We start from the raw sequence: 19,771 nt of genomic DNA, 5'->3' as shown, positions 1-19,771 counted from the left end.
TTGACACTAGTTTCAGAACCCTGATGTCATTTTTCACAACTCTAGATACGAAACTCAAAACGGTCACCACTTGTATCACAGGCTGTTCAACATTGCATTGTGTATTCATATCTTTAAAGAAACAAGTCATTTATCATGAAATACCATAGGGACATTTCTTTAGATCGCCCACACACATAGTTGTACAACTATTAAATATTGTAGTACAAAATATGTGATACATATTTCATCCTGTGCTACACATAATGTCACTGTAAAAGGATTAGTAGTGAGAACATCACAGACAGTGGAATCATTGAACAAAGCTGACATTTATTGATGAAGATAAACTACATGACAACAGGCCATCATCTATGTACAAAAAGACATGTTGGAAAGATAATTACTGTACAGTATTGATTACAGTACAATGGTGGGGAATGTTTCACAAACAGGCATCATAAAACTGAACATACTCAATTGCTTCACTTTGCATTTCTTTCAAAAGGCACACGGTACAACTGTTTGAGGGACACCTCGTGCTTTAACACGTGCAATGGTCAGCAAACTTATGGCTTCCACATTCCTGAAGAGATCTTCATCGTCCAGAATGTTCTGTCTGATTTCTCTAACACGCATGTCATTTCTGGCCTGGACCATGTAGACCACAGCCCGTTCCTGTTCCTGAGTGAGGAGTCTGCCTCCGCCTCCACTATTGGGTTTAGTCTCAATTCTGTAGGGAATATGACAAGAAGAACATCATCATCATACTGTAGAACACATGTTGATAGTCACATTACCTGCTCTGTGCAGCACATTGGCAATTACAGTAAGAGTAGCCTACAGTACTGTAATGTTTACTGTAGTGTATGCTGAAGACTTACCGGTTCTCATTGTGGAAAGTTCTAATGATTGATGCCACGTTTGATCTTCTAAGGTTTGGTTGTTTTATTCTCACTGCCTCAATCATTGTCATGCCATGATTGATGACATGATCTACAACCATTGCTCTAACCTCATTGGAGACTCTTTGCCGTTGCTGTCTTGGTCCTTGTCCTCGACCCCGTTCCCCCACACCTCTCAAACGGGCCAATGACACCTCTCAAACAGGGCCATGACACCTCTCAAACAGGGCCAATGACACCTCTCAAACAGGGCCAATGACACCTCTCAAACAGGGCCAATGACACCTCTCAAACGGGCCAATGACACCTCTCAAACAGGTCCAATGACACCTCTCAAACAGGTCCAATGACACCTCTCAAACAGGGCCAATGACACCTCTCAAACAGGGCCAATGACACCTCTCAAACAGGGCCAATGACACCTCTCAAACAGGGCCATGATACCTCTCAAACGGGCCAATGACACCTCTCAAACAGGGCCAATGACACCTCTCAAACAGGGCCAATGACACCTCTCAAAGGGGCCAATGACACCTCTCAAACAGGGCCAATGACACCTCTCAAAGGGGCCAATGACACCTCTCAAACAGGGCCAATGACACCTCTCAAACAGGGCCATGATACCTCTCAAACGGGCCAATGACACCTCTCAAACAGGGCCAATGACACCTCTCAAACGGGCCAATGACACCTCTCAAACGGGCCAATGACACCTCTCAAACGGGCCAATGACACCTCTCAAACGGGCCAATGACACCTCTCAAACAGGGCCAATGACACCTCTCAAACGGGCCAATGACACCTCTCAAACAGGGCCAATGACACCTCTCAAACAGGGCCAATGACACCTCTCAACAGGGCCAATGACACCTCTCAAACGGGCCAATGACACCTCTCAAACGGGCCAATGACACCTCTCAAATGGGCCAATGACACCTCTCAAACAGGTCCAATGACACCTCTCAAACAGGGCCAATGACACCTCTCAAACAGGGCCAATGACACCTCTCAAACGGGCCAATGACACCTCTCAAACGGGCCAATGACACCTCTCAAACAGGGCCAATGACACCTCTCAAACGGGCCAATGACACCTCTCAAACGGGCCAATGACACGTCTCAAACGGGCCAATGACACCTCTCAAACAGGGCCAATGACACCTCTCAAACAGGGCCAATGACACCTCTCAAACAGGGCCATGACACCTCTCAAACAGGGCCATGACACGTCTCAAACGGGCCAATGACACCTCTCAAACAGGGCCAATGACACCTCTCAAACAGGGCCAATGACACCTCTCAAACAGGGCCAATGACACCTCTCAAACAGGGCCAATGACACCTCTCAAACAGGGCCAATGACACCTCTCAAACGGGCCAATGACACCTCTCAAACGGGCCAATGACACCTCTCAAACGGGCCAATGACACCTCTCAAACGGGCCAATGACACCTCTCAAACAGGGCCAATGACACCTCTCAAACAGGGCCAATGACACCTCTCAAACGGGCCAATGACACCTCTCAAACGGGCCAATGACCACGTCTTCCTCCTCTTCCTTCTCCTACTTGACCTCTATGGTGCCCACATGCCTGCTCCATGTTGTATCACTACAGATGATGTTGTAGATGCCACGTGCCAATACCACAAGGTCAGATCAATCATCTGTAACGAATCGGTGCCACAGGTGGTGTCGATCATTGTCGTCATCCTGAAACGTTCATGATCTGAACATGTTCATCCTCAGTTTCCAACAGTTACTTGTCATTTTGAGCAGTTGTATATTAATAGTTAGATTATTGTAATGAAATGAATATACAGTCATCTCAAATGTAATGTGTGAATTGCATTTTGATTTGTGTCATTTTGAACATGTGATTACAGTTCAATGGACACACGATCTTTAGTTTATGTGAATTGTATTCAAGAAATTGGAAGAAGTGCATTTTGATCATTGATTGTGAGTTTTGTATCTAGAGTTGTGAAAAATGACATCATGGTTCTGAAACTAGTGTCAACGCAATTGATAAAAACTGTAACCTTAAAACTCTGGCGCCCCCTGTTGTAACAGCTACTGTATAACAGCTATACACTGTTAAAGTTTGAGTTTAGTTTTTGTTTTTTTAAATACCTATTTTATTATTGGAACATTCATTAACCTCCACATTAGAATGGACCGCAATGTTTTGGGACCAACATTTTTTTTACATGAATAAAAATGCTTGATGAGCACTTAAAATATGAGCACATTTTTACAAGATACATTTTTAAATGACAATATTTACTAATTATTCAATTATATTTATTGTTTAATAAATATAAATTTTAGCATATATATATATATATATATATATATATATTTTTTTTTTATTTTTATTTTTAACTTAACTAAATTCACAAGAAAATAAAAATATTTTCAGTGAAGTTAAATTTAAAACCGGTCCAGGCCTGAAACACCACTGTTTAATATCTGTATTCTGTTTAGAAAGTCAAAGATCAGCTGTAAAGACAACGTGAGCCTTTATTAATGTAATGTAATAATTATGTGTCTGTGTCTCTTTATTAATGTAATGTAATAATTATGTGTCTGTGTCTCTTTATTAACGCAGACGACTCCTCTGTCATCTCGACCCATTCAGCAGCCGCCGCTCAGCACCAAAGATGAGAAAGAATCAGGAAATCATAAAGGTTTGTTTGTTTGTTTGTTTTTTTAATGTTTTTTTGTCGTCAATTGTGTGTTTTTTGGGGTAATTTTACAATGATATTTGGGTTTTGTAAATATTCCCCTCATTTTGTTTGTTTTTCGAGTCAATTTATGATTTTGTGTTTTAGGAGTTCTTCTGTGTATTTCTGTTGTTATTTTCTCTGATTTTGTGTTTTTGGAGTCATTGTGTGTAATTATGTTGTGTTTTTTGTTGTTTATTTGTGTTCTTGATGTGGATTTGTATATTTTCTCTCTTTGTGGTGATTTTGTGTATTATCTTTGGGGTTTATGTTGCTGAGGCTGTTACGTGTGGTTTCCATGAATATGTTGTAAATGTCTCCATCTAGTGGTTGTTGTGTACATTGCAGTCTGCAGACTTAAAGTTTCTCTTTTGATTCAAAGCTTCTTCTGCTGTGCATTAGTTCTCATACACGTACATGAATCAGTTCTACTTTTCTACTTCTGACTTTTTGTGGCCAAAAAAAATTGTAATTGCGAAAATGTAACTTGATATGAAGCAGTTTAACAAACATCATTATTCTGTATCATGTTGTTAATTATGAAACGGATTATACTTTATTCAGATTCCGCTCTCTAAAGTGTTGGTGTGTTTGAGTTAACATCATTAGTTTACTTTAAATGGAAAGGTTTTTACTATTTATTTCCACTACTGACAGTTTCCTCCAGACGACGTTAGATTCCCATGTTTCTGCTGTTTATTCTCCTGCTTTTCTTTCTTTCTTTGCATCATGTGAGAAATTAATTAATCACAAAGTTTTAAAATGAATAAAAATGAGACATTAACTTTGTTGTTTGTAAAGCTTTCTTTGGGGTTAAACAATGATATTTAATGATTGATCTTTGTCTCTGTGGACCAGGGCCAACAGGGACCAGAGGAGAGAAGGGCGAGCGAGGAGAGAAAGGAGAGCGAGGCCCAATGGGGGCCAAGGGGGAGGCGGCCTCTGGGTCTAGGGGCGGAGCCAGAGGAGAAAAGGTCCGACACTTCTATCACTTATTATATCATCCTTCACATGTTTGAATTTATTTAGTGAAACACTTTATATTGAAGCTCTGGTTCTTCAGTAAATCACCACCAGAGGGCGCTCTGCAAAGTGTTACAACAGTGCATTTTATTGTAATTTTACTGTAATTAGAGGACGATTAACTACAGCAATTCTCTCGATCAAATATGTCAAACTCAAGGCCCGAGACCCAAATCCGGCCCTTTGGAGCGTCCAGTCTGGCCCACAAGAAAAAGTAATAATTACAGATCATCACACAATCATTGTGTAAATGTAACTCAACACTCCCAGTGCTTTTATCACATGATTACAGTCATTTTTTATGTTATTCTGTTGAAAAAAGTCAAAATTCCTTCAAAATCCTTCAATTTTTCTCAAATTATTACATGATATTTCCCTTAATTAAATAGAAATCAGCCACAAACCTATGAAATGTAAAGTGTAGATCCTGTTAGGGCTGATATCTGTCATTTATTGCTTGGATATTGTATTTGTATATTGTATTTAATGTCTACGTAGAAGTGTAAACTAGAGCACAATAATGTTAAAATACTTGTTTTCCAACATAAAATCTGTGGCCCACTTGGGGTCAAACCGCTCCGTATTTGGCCCAAACCGCTCCGTATTTGGCCCCTGAACTAAAATGATTTTGAAAATTCACAACAAATCAACCAAATATGTTAGAGTTTTACAACTTTCACCAAAATGAAGCCCCGACACCAAAGAAAGTTTTGTACATTTAAACCTAATATAAAATATGAAGTATATTAATCTGTTTTTATCTAAAAGCTCATCTTCAACCTGTTCTAAACAAACCATCCACACACATTTATGACCGATCAATAACTGATCCTACAGTGGATCAACATGTTTGACTTTAGTTTTTGTAGACGACATTTGGAAAATATCAGAATTTTATCTCAAACTGTTTAATTTAAGGAGAATTGAAGGATTTTGTAAGAATTTAGATTTTTTTTTCAACTGTTTAACATTGACTGCAATCATGTGATGTAAGGTTGAGTTTTCTGTGTCATTTTTATTTTCTCCTGCGGGCCGAATGGGATGTTCCAAAGGGCCGGATTTGGCCCCCGGGCCTTGAGTTTAACACATGTTGTCTAGATGCAATATGTGTATTTTAGGATTTTTGTTCTGCCTTTAAACGCTAACAGCTGCTGTTGTTTGGCCTAAAACTGCCTGGCCCCGAACGTTGCTGTGCAGCAGCTTTAAATATTTGACTTTCTACGTCTTTTCCAGACAAACGTTCGGCTACTTGTGGGTACAGTGGGCGTGGCCTCATTATAACTTTGTCGTTAATATTTTCTCTTTATTTTCAGGGAGACGTCGGACCAAAGGGATCAAAGGTTGGTTTCAAACATCAAAGCCCGTCCTGTGATGAGGCTCCTCCCCTAAAATGCCCTCTGTTATTTCCTCAGGGCAGCGCAGGGTTTGGCTCTCACGGATCAAAGGGTGACCGCGGCCCCCAGGGGCCCCCCGGTCCTGCTGGGCCCCCGGGGCCCACCACAGAGTTTAAAGTCGGCAGTGATGGAGCAGTCGTTGCCAGGACGCCTGGACCTCGAGGACCTCCTGGAGCACCAGGTTCTCCTGGTGCTGAAGGACCCCCGGGAGCTGATGGAGAACCGGTTAGTGAGTCATTGAGCTAAAAAGACAGAATTAATAAACTGTTGAGTGTTTGACCTCCATCATGATTGGATAAAACCATACAAACGTGTTTCCTGTTGTTCCCACAGGGCGATCCTGGAGAGGACGGGAAAACTGTGAGTGTTTTTCATTGGTCTGTGTAACATTAGCAGTGATTCTTTTTGCTAACTCTGATATTACTGTAGAATAATGACCAATCACAGCTTTAATACAGAGAAGAACAAAGGGTTTTGTCTTTGTAGTCATTTTGTGTACGTTTTTTTTCTGTGTTTTTCGAGTTATGTGTGTTTTTGTTATATTTTTTGTTATTGTCTTTTTGTATATTTTTCTGTCATTTTGTGTAACTTTGAAGTCCTTTTGTATCTGTTGTTGTTGTTGTTTTTATAGTGTTTTTTTGTTAAAGTGGTTGTTTATTGTGTCTTTGTTATCGTTTTGTGTATTTTGATTGACATCTTCTGCATTTTGTCGTCATTTTATGTGTTTTTTGGAGTTTTTCGTGTTATTTTGGATCGCATGTGGCCCCCAGGCCGCCAGTTGCCAATGTTTGCTGTAGACCTTCTAACACTATCTGAAGCCTTTTGATTCTGATACAATCACCACAGGGCCCTCAAGGACCTCCAGGCTTCCCAGGGACTCCTGGAGACTCAGGTTCTAAAGGGGAAAAGGTGAAAACCAAAACAGAGAATATTCCAGCTTTGTGAATATATTTTATTGTTGGTATGAACTTGTTCTCTGTGTCTTTATTGGACTTCAGGGCGAGCGTGGAGAAGGCCCCCCAGGCCCCAGAGGAGCACCAGGACCTCCAGGACCTGGAGTCAGATCTGTGAGTGTGCATCACATTGTGTGTGTGTGTGTGTGTGTGTGTGTGTGTGTGTGCGTGTGTGTGTGTGTGTGTGTGTGTGTGTGTGTGTGTGTGTGTGTGTGTGTGTGTGTGTGTGATGGAGATGGTTCATCTTCTCCTTGGTGTGTGTGTGTGTGTTGTAGACCTTTGTGGACATGGAGGGATCAGGATTCCCAGATCTAGAATCTCTGAGGGTGAGAACCTCCAAACTGATCCATGACTCAGTCTCTGGAACGTTCCTGGTCTCAGCTGTGCCTGAACCTGTTGTTGGTCTCCATGTAGGGACTACCTGGAGTACCAGGTCCACCTGGACCACCTGGTCCTCCTGGCTCTCCTACGACCTCGTCAGCAGCAGCCAGTTCAGGAGCATTTGGACCCCCGGGTAAAGATGGAGCGCCTGGTCAAACTGTAAGTGTCAAGAGTTGATGAAGTCATCTAGTAACTGTTGTACATTCTTACCTGAACGTTTCATGTTCAGGGCTTACCTGGTATGCCAGGAACTGATGGTCTCCCAGGAGCCCCAGGCCGAAAAGGAGAAAAGGTAAGTGATACTGTATGTAAACATCTGAATCTCAGAGCGTTCTGTTCCACAAAACCCTTTGACATAAAAAACCCTGAGTCAGCATCTGACCAGCAACACTAAAGCTGGACTCCGCCCCATTTATTCAAACCGCCACAACAGTAAGGACGTGAATACTCTCAGATCTCCCATTAACATAAAAACATTTTAGTTTTTCAGTTAATAAACTTAAAGCATCTCTGATAGCTCGTCTGTGGTACTTTATAAACTAATAAAATCATTTTAAAACTGTTAATTATCTCAGCGTAATGGACGATGTTTGATATCGACCAATACTGATGACGGGATGATAATATCGTGCATCCCTGTGAGCTCTCCTTCTTGTGTTCCTGTGTTGCACCATGATGTTTAAGTGAAGTTCTGCAGATGTTCTACAGCTACATTTTCTGCTCTGACTTCAGGGAGATTCAGGAGAACTCGGTCTTCCAGGAGCTGTCGGACCAAAGGTGACTTTATTTATTTAACATCATCTCTGTCTGTGTGGAAACTTCTTCTCCAGTGGACCTTTAATGGTTGGTCCTAAACGGTGTCCTGAAACATTTCCTGTTTGATTTCCTACTTTTCTTTTCTCACCAACCTTTGTCCTAATGTATCTCTCATATAATCATGTACCGATTGGCTGTGTCTCCATGTAGGGAGATCCAGGACCTTCTGGTGTACCAGGACCTGTAGGACAGGCTGGACTAGCAGGTCTACCTGGGCCTATGGGACCTGTTGGACCTCCTGGACCCCCAGGACCTCCTGGTGGAAGCCCCCATGTGGGATTTGTAAGTTCTAATGATTCACGTTTCTAATCCATGGATAGATAAAATCTAACCCAATGTTGGTACAGGATGACATGGAGGGATCTGCAGGTTACACCAGTGGACTTCCTGGAGTGCGAGGACCACAGGGAGTACAGGTGAGTCTCAGTTAGATAAAGACTTAATAATGTAGGCCTCGTAGATCAATATGTCTAAGATCATTCACTCAAAAAAATAAATAAATGGAAAATTACTGCAAAGCTTTGTTTTGAATAATAATTAGAGTGGACAAAAAGAGACAGAAAAAGTGGTGAAAAGGGTTCAAAGTGTCAATATTTGAACAATTATTTTAAACTGGTAAATAATGGACATGACAAATGTCATGTGGTTAAATTGACAGAAAAAAACATGAAATATGGTGAAAAGAAGTTAAAAGGGACAATAATGGGTCAACATATGTGACATTAGGTGTAAAAGTGGTAGAAATGGTTTATAAGAGCTGAACATGTCTGGAAAGTGGAAAAAATGTGCAGAAAAGTCATTAAAATGTGATGTAGAAGTGCCAGAAATGGGAGAAATGTAGCAAAAATACAAAAAGAAAAAGTGATGAAAATAGGTTAAAATATGGTGAGTTTGGTGAAGTTGTATAAAAATGGTAAAAGAAATATGCAAAAATGGGCTCATATTGTTAAAAATATATATATATATATATTCTTAGTTTCTTGAAGTGTGTTAACTTTCAAACAACAATTTAAAAAAAAAATTATCTTGATTTTTGAGCAAATGACATTTTATTTATTGACTTTAACTGATAAATAATGATCGATTCCAACAGCTTTAAGGATTGTGACTAAATAAACTCAAATATATTTAATCTCTTCTCTTTTAATCTGTAATATGTATGATTATCAGGAACAATGGCTGCTAATATTGAGCTAATCTTTATGAACAAAGAAACACATGAGTTTTATTAACCATGACGATGTGCTTTCAGGGTCCTCCTGGATTACCTGGACTACCTGTGAGTATTTATTTATTATTAATAATCTAGGAATATTTGTTTGTTTTTATGCTGGGGTGAAGGACTGATACATCCTTTAGCTCCTTAGTTTACATGATGACATGCTAAGCTAGGTGGCTAATGCTAATGCTAGTCCGTCCACTACTCTGCAGGGGAAGCCTGGCCTGCCTGGAATGCAAGGGACCAAGGGTGGAGAAGGTCCTCCAGGAAGAGACGGACAGCCCGGCCTGGACGGCTTCCCTGGACCTCCGGTACTGACACAGGAAGTGATGCGCAGACTTCCTGTTTGTAGATAGACACAGAGGCTCTTTGGGTGGTTGACATGTGTCGTGTTTTATTTCAGGGATCAAAGGGTGAGAAAGGAGATAAAGGACTGACGGTGAGAATATCTACACAAACATCTATCGTCTGTTTATTACTAAGATTCTTTAGTGTATTTATCTCCAGCAGAACCAACGTGTTCTCATTGTGGTGTGATTGTTAAACTATTTACCTTTGCTAGGATGGAATATTATTTATTAGGTGCCCCTCAAAATAGCAAATAGACAAAATGAATCCAAAAACGCACAAAATGACAGAAAAATACACAAAATGACAGAAAAATACACAAAATGATGGCAATTATAGATGGAATGATTTCATAAGTTCACTACATGAAAAGGAAAAACACACAAAACAATAACAGATTTACAACATCACGGCAAAAACACACAAAGCAAAGAGAAGAAGACACAATAATAACAATAAATAGACAAAAAGACTAAAAAATACACAAAATGACAGAAAAATAAACCAAACAATTAGAAATATACACAAAGTGACTTTTAAAAAATGCACAAAACTAAAAGACGTGGCAAAAATCGCACAAAATGATGGAAAAATACAAAAAAACATAACAATATACTCTATACCACCACAATAGAAACATACACAAATATAAATTATGCAACATATAAAGGAAAAACACACAGAACTATAACAAATCATGGCAAAAACACACAGAGCAAAGAAAAAAATATACACAAAATGACGGAAAAATAAGTGACAAAAAACACAGACAAAAAGACTTCCAAAACACAGAGAATGGAAAGAAAATGACTCAAAAACCATGATACACAACAGAAAAACACACAAAATCACAAATATATGTAAAATGACCTAAAAAATACGCACAAAGAAAATAAAATTACTCAAAAGTACAACAAAAATACACAAAAAGATTTCAAAAACACAAAATGAAGAAAACAACAGAAACTCCCAAAACAAAATAACAACATTCTTCATGTTATTCATGTTTATTTTTAGGTTTTCAGCCAAAGCTTTGAATGTTTGTTACATAACAATAAAAATTAATAAGTAAACATTATATAAAGGCAGGATGTACAGTGAACGTATCAATCCGTAGCTGCTGGAGGGATGTGGGCGGGTCTTTGGGATGCAGAGCCCTCATTGGTCACATTAAAACCTGCTGGTGTTCTATTGGTCGTAGGGTGAACCAGGTCGAGATGGCAGTGGAATACCTGGACCTCCAGGTCCTCCTGGTCCTCCAGGACAGATCATCTATCAGAGCTCTGATAACGTGAGTGCAGACTATCACACACCTGTGTGTGTGTGTGTGTGTGTGTGTGTGTGTGTGTGTGTGTGTGTGTGTGTGTGTGTGTGTGTGTGTGTGTGTGTGTGTTTTAATACCTTTATTGTAATGTGTGTGTTTCTAGCTGAACGCAGTGGGTGGCAGAGCTGGACCTGAGGTAGGCTCCTCCCCCTGAATTATACCAAGTATGGAGGACCAAACCTGAAAATATTAAAAAATATATTAATCATAAAATTAGAAATAAAAAACCAAAACAAAAATATATTTTATATGTGTAAAATAAATCATTAAATTAATAAAAGTAAAAAAATGAATTTTATTAAATGAAGTTTGTATTTTTTTATTTATTTCCACATTTATTGATCAATCTTTTAATTTTTCCACTTATATATGTATATATATTTTTAATTTAATTAAAAAAATTTCTTTTTGTTATTTTTCACATTTATTTAGTTATTAATTTATTTTTAATTTTGCTAGGTTTGGTCCTTTAATGGAATAAATAACATGTTGATGCTTCTGTCCACAGGGGGGCGCTGGGTTACCTGGTCAAGCTGGTTTTCCTGTGAGTTCCTGTTTCCTGTTTCCTGTTATAACTGAATGAATTTAATGAACCACTCGTTAGTTTTTACCAATCATGAGGTTCTGTTGTTTTCCAGGGTCCAATTGGACCCAAAGGAGACCAAGGAGAGCCAGGTTTTCCAGGTTATGGAGTGAAGGTACGTCTCATTATGTCGACAGACAGGAAGTGGTCTGTGGTCAGTCTGTACTGACTGCTCCGTGTCTCTGGGTGCTCAGGGCGAGAAGGGAGAGCCAGGTTTAGTGATCGGACCTGATGGGAACCTGCTGCATCTGGAGGGTCTGACGGGACCAAAGGTGAGTTTCTGTGTCCCTGAACCAGTGTTTTTAAACCTTTTTTCAGCCAAATTTCAACTTTTCTTTTAAAAAAAATCAAAGGTACAGACACCACCACCGAAAATGTTATAAAAATTACACTTTGTAGACATTTATTAACAATATACAATCATTCTTATCCATAGGAATCAAATAAACACAAAGAAAAAAGTGCAATTAAGTGAGTTTTTAATAGGAATCAAATAAACAACAACAAAAATCTATTGTGATTTTTTTATATTTATTTTTTTAATAAAAAAAAGTGTAAATAACTAGATGCAGTCATTCTTATCAAAGTGTAAATAAAAAAATATAAAGATAAATTTTTATAATTCATCATTTGTATATAATATAACATATAATTTGTTCTGTGTTGTTAAATGTTTAGTTTTTTAGCTCAATTGAGTGAAATTGAATAATGTGCCCCGGCACCAGAGGTTGAAAAACCCTGATGTAAAGACATGAAGCTGATGGACTTCCTGTTCTTCACACACAGGGCGACAGAGGATCTCCAGGACCTTCAGGACCTCCTGTACGACATCACATCCTCCATTATTTACACTTTTATTTTAGAGAGAGAGTTTTTCTGATGGTTTGTTTCTACAGGGTCTTTATGGACCTGCTGGTGTGAAGGGGGAGATGGGGATGCCTGGACGACCTGTAAGGACCCCTGACCTCGTGTTTCTTACACCTGTTACGTTTGTAAATAAACAACAATAATGATGTGTTTGTTGATGAAGGGTCGACCAGGAGTGAATGGATACAAGGGAGAGAAAGGAGAGCCTAGCGGAGGCAACGGCTACGGTTACCCTGTGAGTATCTCCCTTTTTATTAGCATTAGCATTAGCAAAGCTGCTGCTTGGCTAGCTAGCTGTGATACCGTTAGCAGCATAAACATGTGACTCTAATCCTGACAGCAGGAAACACAAGCTAGCATTTGTTGTTTTTAGCATGGTTAGCTCAAGGCTAATGGCTGTTTTAGCTGCTAATTATAAGCTATATGCTATTACCTTTGTTTACTGTACTTGTAGTACCAGTAAACAAAGGTTTTTGGTGCACTAGTGCGAGAGTAGACGTGTCACTAGTAGACTTGGCAAGCCTTAATTAGCTTTTCGACACCCCCTTATTAGCATATAATGCTAATTAGTGACACTTTTTGCTTCACCAGTTTGGTTAATATACAAGATATTGTTGTTTTGTGTGTTTTTTGGAGTCGTTTTGTGCACTTTTGTGGTAATCTTTAAATATTTGTAATTTATTTTGTGTGATTTTGGAATTATTTTATATATTATTTTTATTTTTGTATGTTTTTCTCTCTTTTTTTTAACATTGTTTTCTGGTTTTGAGTAATTTTGTACATTTTTGTGTTTTTCTCTTAAAAGCCTTAATGAGCTTTTTCTTTTCCCCTTATTAGTATATAATGCTAATAAAGCTTAACTATGGTTGATGTACAAGGTATTGTTGTTGTTTTGTGTATTTTGTATGATGAGTTGTTATTTTGAAACTACTACTATTATTAGTATTTATCAGCACTAATACTAGTCGATGAATATTAACCCAGCAGTTTTGTTTTCAACAGGGGGTCTCTGGCCCTCCAGGACCACCTGGACCCCCTGGCCCCCCGGGGCCGGCCTTTCCTCTGGACCGTTTCAATGTGAGCCTGTTTTTATTATTGTGTGTGTGTTTGTGATTATGGGCTAACGTTGTGTTCTCTTTGGGTTTCCAGCGCTACGATGACTCACGCAGCTACGCAGGTGTGTGTGAGTGCTGTGTGTGTGTGTGTGTGTGTGAGTGCTGTGTGTGTGCGTGTGCATGTGTATGTGTGTATGTGTGAGTGCTGTGTGCGTGCGTGTGTATGTGCGTGCGCGCGTGCTGTGTGCGTGTATGTGTGAGTGCTGTGTGTAAGTCATGTGTTGATCTTTTCAGTGGTTAAAGGCGAAAAAGGGGAGCGAGGACTTCCAGGGAGCTCAGGTACTCAGGTTCAGTCCATAAATGCTACGATTGTAACACATTGATTTATTGATTTGTCTTTATTTGAATATGTAAAATGAAAACAGAACAATAATTTAAAAAACGAAAAAAATTATGAATTATAACAGCAGAAATAAACTATTGATTTAAACATTTAAACATCTGAATTTGTAAACTTATTTAATTCTACTCCTTTATTCACAACTGATTTAGTTTTTTTAATTACAACTAATAATACAATTATTTACCCATATATCATTAAACAATCTACATATTCACAAATAATTTAATAAACTTGTGATCAGATTAATTTCTGTAACTTGTGAAAATCATTTATTTAAACCTGTTTTTAATCTGAATTATTATTATTATTGAACATTTTTTTAGCTCCACATATTGACACAAAAACGTTTCAATATTGTTCAAACACTTAATATATTTCAATATAACTTTCTCCTTAAATGATAAACCCCTTTCTAAGAACATGTTTTGGATATTTTCTGGCAGTTTTTTTTTTTATTCTACAAGGTGACAGAATTTTTAAGTTTTAGATGTCGGAATAAGGAATTAATGTGTTCTTGAAAACCAAAATAATGAATAATTCTCATTAGGGATGTAACGATTCACTCAACTGCCGATACGATTCGACTGAAAATGTATTTTGTGCCTTAACAGTTAGACTTAAAAAAAAAAAAAAAAAAACAGTAATTTAACTGTATTTGTTTGGACCAGCAGAGGGCGCTGGTAACCCAGTGGTCGGTTGGCATGTAGATATTCTTGCAGTGAAGAAGAGATGCTATGCTAGCAGACAGAGCTAATAGAAAAACGTGACTTTTACAGATATTCACGTAATATTACAGATATTCTTTCGTGCTAAACTAGGTAAGGAATCATTTATGAACATGTTTAAAAGTAGAAGGCGGCCAGAAAGAAAGTATTAGCAGAATCCGCCCGCCGCCAGCCCTCTGCTGGTTAAAAAAAGTACTGCGATTCAATTTTCACAGTATCGATGTGAATCGTGATACCTATGAATCAATTTTTAACTGCCTTACGATTAATCGTTACATCCCTAATTCTCATGGTTCTTTTCTGAACAGGAACACATTCAGCTTCATTTACGCTCAAATCTTCTTTTCTTTGCAGGAACCGGCTCTAATTTTGATATTTACGCATACAAGGTAAAGCTAGCCTTTAACCCCGCCCCCTGTGGGCGGAGCCGTGTATAATGTCTGTTTATCTCGCTCCAATAGAACGACCTTAAAGGTGAGCGTGGGGACACAGGAGTCAAGGGAGAAAAAGGAGAGCCTGGTGGGGGGTATTATGACCCCCGATACGGCCCCCAGGGCCCCCAAGGACCACCTGGAGAGCCAGGTCTACCTGTGAGTTTAAGGATTCCACATTAGAATCAACGTTCACTCTTAAATATTAACTCCATGTGTTTCTAATAACAGGGACCAAAGGGGGAGTCCGTCCTCGGCCCTCCTGGACCTCAAGGACCACCTGGAAAACCTGGGGTTGGTTACGATGGACGCCCAGGTCCTCCAGGGCCACCTGGACCTCCTGGATCTGCCTCACTTCCTGGACCATACAGACCCAATAACCGTGAGTTATTTCCTCTTGTCAACTCTCAGCTTTTTATTTTTTTTATTGTTCAAATAAATGTAAACATGTTTTTATTTAAAAAGCTTTGCTGTACTATGAAATTAAATGATTTTTTTCTTATTTTTTGTTGTATGTTGTTATTTTACTGTTAGCGGAACAGGCTAACTCTATTTCAGCCGTGGGGAACTGACTGCCTGTCTAATTTTGTGCGGCTCCTAAAGCAAACACACAAATATTCATAAAATTACTCCATAAACAAATGATGACCACAAATAAATGACAAAATGTATTTTAAAAAACGATCACAAAAATGTACAAAATGACTCAAAAACCAACAAAATGAAAAAAAAACAATGACAGAAAAATATCTAAAATAACAAAAGTACTCAAAATGACTCCAAAAACACACAAAACCACAACACAAGCATATACAAAAGTACAACAGAAGTATACAAAACAACAAAATGACAAAAACAAAATGAGAAAAAAAATTCAAAAGTACATGAAATCACTCCAAAAACAGGCAGAATGAGAACGAAAATGTAAAAAATACACAAAATGACAGAAAAATAGCAAAGATACACAAAATGACTCCAAAAAATACAAAGAAATGATTATTTTGGCCTCACTCTGATTAAAGTTCATGTTTGATGTAAAGACTCCTAATAATCTGTTAATAACTAATGATCTTTTGTTTCCATGTAAAGCCGTCAGCGTCCCTGGTCCTCCTGGTCCTCCTGGTCCACCTGGACTTCCTGGTCTCACCTCAGGGGTAAGTCAGCCCCTCCCCTGTGGTACCACAGCGTGCTGAGTCATGGTTCACTGACGGGGGCGTGGCTCCTACAGGTGACGGTGCTGAGGTCATACGACACCATGATGGCTACGGCCCGTCGACAGGCCGAGGGCAGCCTGGTCTACGTCCTGGACCGGGCCGACCTTTACCTGAGGGTCAGAGACGGACTCAGACAGGTTATGGTGAGCTTTACCTGCCCCGCCCCCTACAGTGTGTGTCTGTGTGTGTGTGTGTCTGTGTGTGTGTGTGTGTGTGTGTGTGTGGGTGTGTGTGTGTGTGTGTGTGTGTGTGTGTGGGGTGTGTGTGTGTGTGGTGTGTGTGGTGTGTGTGTGTGTGTGTGTGTGTGTGTGTGTGTGTGTGTGTGTGTGTGTGTGTGTGTGTGTGTGTGTGTGTGTGTGTGTGCGCGTGCGCGTGCGCGCGTGCGTGTGTGTCATGCACTAAAGCTGTGCTGCTTCTTCCAGCTGGGAGACTACAGTCCATTCTTCAGAGACCTGGTGAGTGAGACTCAAACAGGAAGTGTTGTGTGTAGACACGTGTATAATGTGTGTGTATAATGTGTGTGTGTGTTAAAGGAGAACGAGGTGGCAGAAGTCCAGCCCCCACCCGTGGTCCTGTACCCCCAGTCCCACGATCAGTCCCAGAGTAACGGGGCGGGCCATTACTCCCACAGCGTGGTCCGGCCCATCCAGCCCCCCCCTCAGCCCCCCCTAGAGCCCAAGTACCCCCCCCAGTATGAGCCCAGACTCCCAGACCAGAGGTACTCAGGCCAGACAGACGGACGGTTGACCAGCCCCGTCACCCCCCAGAGAGCAGCAGACCCTGCCCCTCCACTGCTCGCAGGGAGGGGGGACACGTCCGGATCAGGAGTGAGTACCGCCCACATGTTGGTCACACTGAACTCCAGGAGGGGGGCACTGATCTTAGACCTGATCAGTTCCAGTTCTGCATGTTTTCGATGTGTCTGAAACATCAATTTCCAATAAAAGCTGGACTTTAACACGTTACGCTGCAGACTAATGAAGATGATAACACACACAGTTAGCTTAGCGTAGCATAGCTCCCTCCCTGCTGTCACTGATCAAACAACGTAAAGGTTTAACTCCTGTTCTTCTCGCCCTCAGCTGCACCTGATCGCCCTGAACGCCCCTCACTCTGGGAACATGCGGGGCATTCGTGGGGCCGACTTCCTGTGCTTCCAGCAGGCTCGCGCCGTGGGTCTGAAGGGAACGTTTAGAGCCTTCCTGTCCTCAAAGCTCCAGGACCTTTACACCATTGTTAGAAAAGCAGACAGGAACAACTTCCCCATCGTCAACCTGAAGGTAAACCACACGCCGTTAACCTCAGTTAAACTCTACTACTGAAGCAGTGTCACTAGTGCTAGTTAGCAACATATGCTAATATGGGGGCGGGGGAAGCACATTCTTTTGTGCTATTGGCTTTCTAAAATATTCCAACCAATCAGGGAGCTGTATTTGGTTCTCACCCCTCCTACTTCATTTTCATTAAGTATGGTATACCTATTTTTGATGCCTTACGCTAGACAACTGGTGGCCCGGGGACCACACGTGACCCTCGGCTTATTTTTATGCGGCCCCCAGAGTAAATGTACAAAATAACAGAAAAATACACAAAACAGCGAAAACAGCAAGAATACATGAAAAATACAAAGAATTACAACATTACAGGAAAACACAGTAAAAGACAAGAGAAAAACACAGAAAATACACACAAACCTACTACAAAAATGACAATAATAATACACAAAATTACAGAAAATGACAACGAAAGTACACAAAAAGAAAAACACAAAAAATGACAAAATGACAGCACAAGTACACAATATTTTACAGGAAAAATGCACTAAAGGACTACAGAAATACACAAAATGCTTCACAATGAGCAAGAAAACAACAAACAAACACAGAATGACAGAAAAACACAAAATGACTATTAAAACTCTTTGTTTTTTTTTTTGTATTAATGCTCAGATCACTCATTCTAATGCTGACATGAATGTTGATCATGTGACCCTCTGATCAAACAAACACATTTTTGTGGCCCTGATGTGTTAAAGTTGCCTATACCTCTGCCTTATGCTTTGGGTAATGCTAATGCTAATGCTCAGCCTTTGTTTTTGCCCCCTGGTGCTCTGATACGATAAAAACTACAGTACTGTAGAGAGTAACAACATTTATTCAAACGGTTATTTTTTATTTCTGTGTGTGATGTCATCAGAAAGTTCAGAATCCACCCTTTCAGACTTTGTAAATAACTACCTAATCAACACCTCTGGTCGACTTGTTCCTACGCGTCACATTTTTGCTCCATCATCTTTCCATACACCTTAACCACTCGTTATTCATCCTGAGAATAAGTATAATAGGTGGATCTTCTTCTGCCTGCAGGATCAGGTGTTGTTTGACAGCTGGGAGTCGCTCTTTGGAGACGACGCCAGCAGAATGAGGGACAACGCCCCCATCTACTCCTTCGATGGTCGAGACATCCTCAGGGACAGCGCGTGGTGAGTCTCCGTCCGTCGCTCGCTGTTAGCGCCGTGTAGCGTACTACTTTACAGCCGCACCTCATAAAAGATGAGGAACAATCCGAGGCCTGAGATGAGTTTTAACTAAACTCCTGATTTCTCCTGACCTGCCACTAGGAGGGAAAATCAAAAAATTAAATCTCCAATGCTATGCTAACTAGCTACTCATTACACCTCTCTATTCACTCATCTCTCAGTCCAGTCTACACACCACAGATTGTAGAGCACACAGATGATTGTTTTTATAAAGGGGCGGGGCTAACAGTGCTTGTTTGTGATGCAAGATGGTACCAAAAGATCACATGATCTTGTTCTCAGCCAATAGCAAACATCAATTGTAATAGCTGAGTTTCAACCATAGAGGGCAGTCACACTGACAGTTTACAACTAAATACAACAAATTAAAATAGTTTGACTAAAATGTTGAGAGTTGGACCAGGATCAATCAACAGCACGAGTTCATACAGGGTTCCCACACTTTTTTTCACAATGATTTTTCAAAACTTTTCTAAAATATTTTACCATATTTCTGAATCGCTAAGATCTATTCAAGACCATTAGAGCACAAACATGAGCGTGCCTTTCCAGTGCACTGGTGTACCAGAGGTCTGACACTGGGGAAATAAGCTTCCAAAACACTTCAATTATTCCATGACTTTTCAAGACTGGAAAATCATTTTTTCAATTTCCATAACTTTTCCAGGAATTTCATGACCATGGGAACCATGTTCATACCAAATACATTTGTATTCAGCAGAAAAAACATAGTATTGTGCTTTAGTTACTCTTTAACCTTTGTCCCAGTTATTCTCGTACCCCCACATGTCCTAAAGAAAAATACGACATTTTTGTGACATAGAAATATCACACTGTGTGTGTGTGTGTGTGTGTGTGTGTGTGTGTGTGTGTGTGTGTGTGTGTGT

At 40.0% G+C, this 19,771-nt stretch overlaps 1 protein-coding gene across 2 annotated transcripts in view; it reads left to right on the top strand.

Moving 5' to 3' along the window:
- col18a1a (collagen type XVIII alpha 1 chain a) overlaps positions 1 to 19,771 on the top strand; it is a 103,075-nt gene that overhangs the window by 82,491 nt on the left and 813 nt on the right. For both annotated transcript variants that reach the window (XM_028436475.1, XM_028436474.1), the window contains 36 exons: positions 3,495 to 3,573; positions 4,468 to 4,583; positions 5,946 to 5,972; positions 6,045 to 6,251; positions 6,360 to 6,386; positions 6,873 to 6,935; positions 7,025 to 7,093; positions 7,255 to 7,305; positions 7,394 to 7,519; positions 7,590 to 7,652; positions 8,093 to 8,137; positions 8,327 to 8,458; positions 8,524 to 8,592; positions 9,429 to 9,455; positions 9,608 to 9,706; positions 9,799 to 9,834; positions 10,945 to 11,034; positions 11,171 to 11,203; positions 11,576 to 11,611; positions 11,706 to 11,765; positions 11,845 to 11,922; positions 12,437 to 12,472; positions 12,547 to 12,600; positions 12,681 to 12,752; positions 13,520 to 13,594; positions 13,667 to 13,694; positions 13,867 to 13,911; positions 15,055 to 15,089; positions 15,162 to 15,290; positions 15,363 to 15,513; positions 16,221 to 16,285; positions 16,360 to 16,488; positions 16,768 to 16,800; positions 16,879 to 17,172; positions 17,428 to 17,625; positions 18,712 to 18,827. In XM_028436475.1, coding sequence (XP_028292276.1) covers positions 3,495 to 3,573; positions 4,468 to 4,583; positions 5,946 to 5,972; positions 6,045 to 6,251; positions 6,360 to 6,386; positions 6,873 to 6,935; positions 7,025 to 7,093; positions 7,255 to 7,305; positions 7,394 to 7,519; positions 7,590 to 7,652; positions 8,093 to 8,137; positions 8,327 to 8,458; positions 8,524 to 8,592; positions 9,429 to 9,455; positions 9,608 to 9,706; positions 9,799 to 9,834; positions 10,945 to 11,034; positions 11,171 to 11,203; positions 11,576 to 11,611; positions 11,706 to 11,765; positions 11,845 to 11,922; positions 12,437 to 12,472; positions 12,547 to 12,600; positions 12,681 to 12,752; positions 13,520 to 13,594; positions 13,667 to 13,694; positions 13,867 to 13,911; positions 15,055 to 15,089; positions 15,162 to 15,290; positions 15,363 to 15,513; positions 16,221 to 16,285; positions 16,360 to 16,488; positions 16,768 to 16,800; positions 16,879 to 17,172; positions 17,428 to 17,625; positions 18,712 to 18,827 — 2,993 coding nt within the window. The remainder of the gene's footprint in view (positions 1 to 3,494; positions 3,574 to 4,467; positions 4,584 to 5,945; positions 5,973 to 6,044; positions 6,252 to 6,359; positions 6,387 to 6,872; positions 6,936 to 7,024; positions 7,094 to 7,254; positions 7,306 to 7,393; positions 7,520 to 7,589; positions 7,653 to 8,092; positions 8,138 to 8,326; positions 8,459 to 8,523; positions 8,593 to 9,428; positions 9,456 to 9,607; positions 9,707 to 9,798; positions 9,835 to 10,944; positions 11,035 to 11,170; positions 11,204 to 11,575; positions 11,612 to 11,705; positions 11,766 to 11,844; positions 11,923 to 12,436; positions 12,473 to 12,546; positions 12,601 to 12,680; positions 12,753 to 13,519; positions 13,595 to 13,666; positions 13,695 to 13,866; positions 13,912 to 15,054; positions 15,090 to 15,161; positions 15,291 to 15,362; positions 15,514 to 16,220; positions 16,286 to 16,359; positions 16,489 to 16,767; positions 16,801 to 16,878; positions 17,173 to 17,427; positions 17,626 to 18,711; positions 18,828 to 19,771) is intronic.

This window comes from Gouania willdenowi, chromosome 21, assembly GCF_900634775.1.
Source record: "Gouania willdenowi chromosome 21, fGouWil2.1, whole genome shotgun sequence".
Taxonomy (NCBI): domain Eukaryota; kingdom Metazoa; phylum Chordata; class Actinopteri; order Blenniiformes; family Gobiesocidae; genus Gouania; species Gouania willdenowi.
Note: the sequence above shows the minus strand (reverse complement) of the source record. Positions and strands in the feature narration are given on the sequence as shown.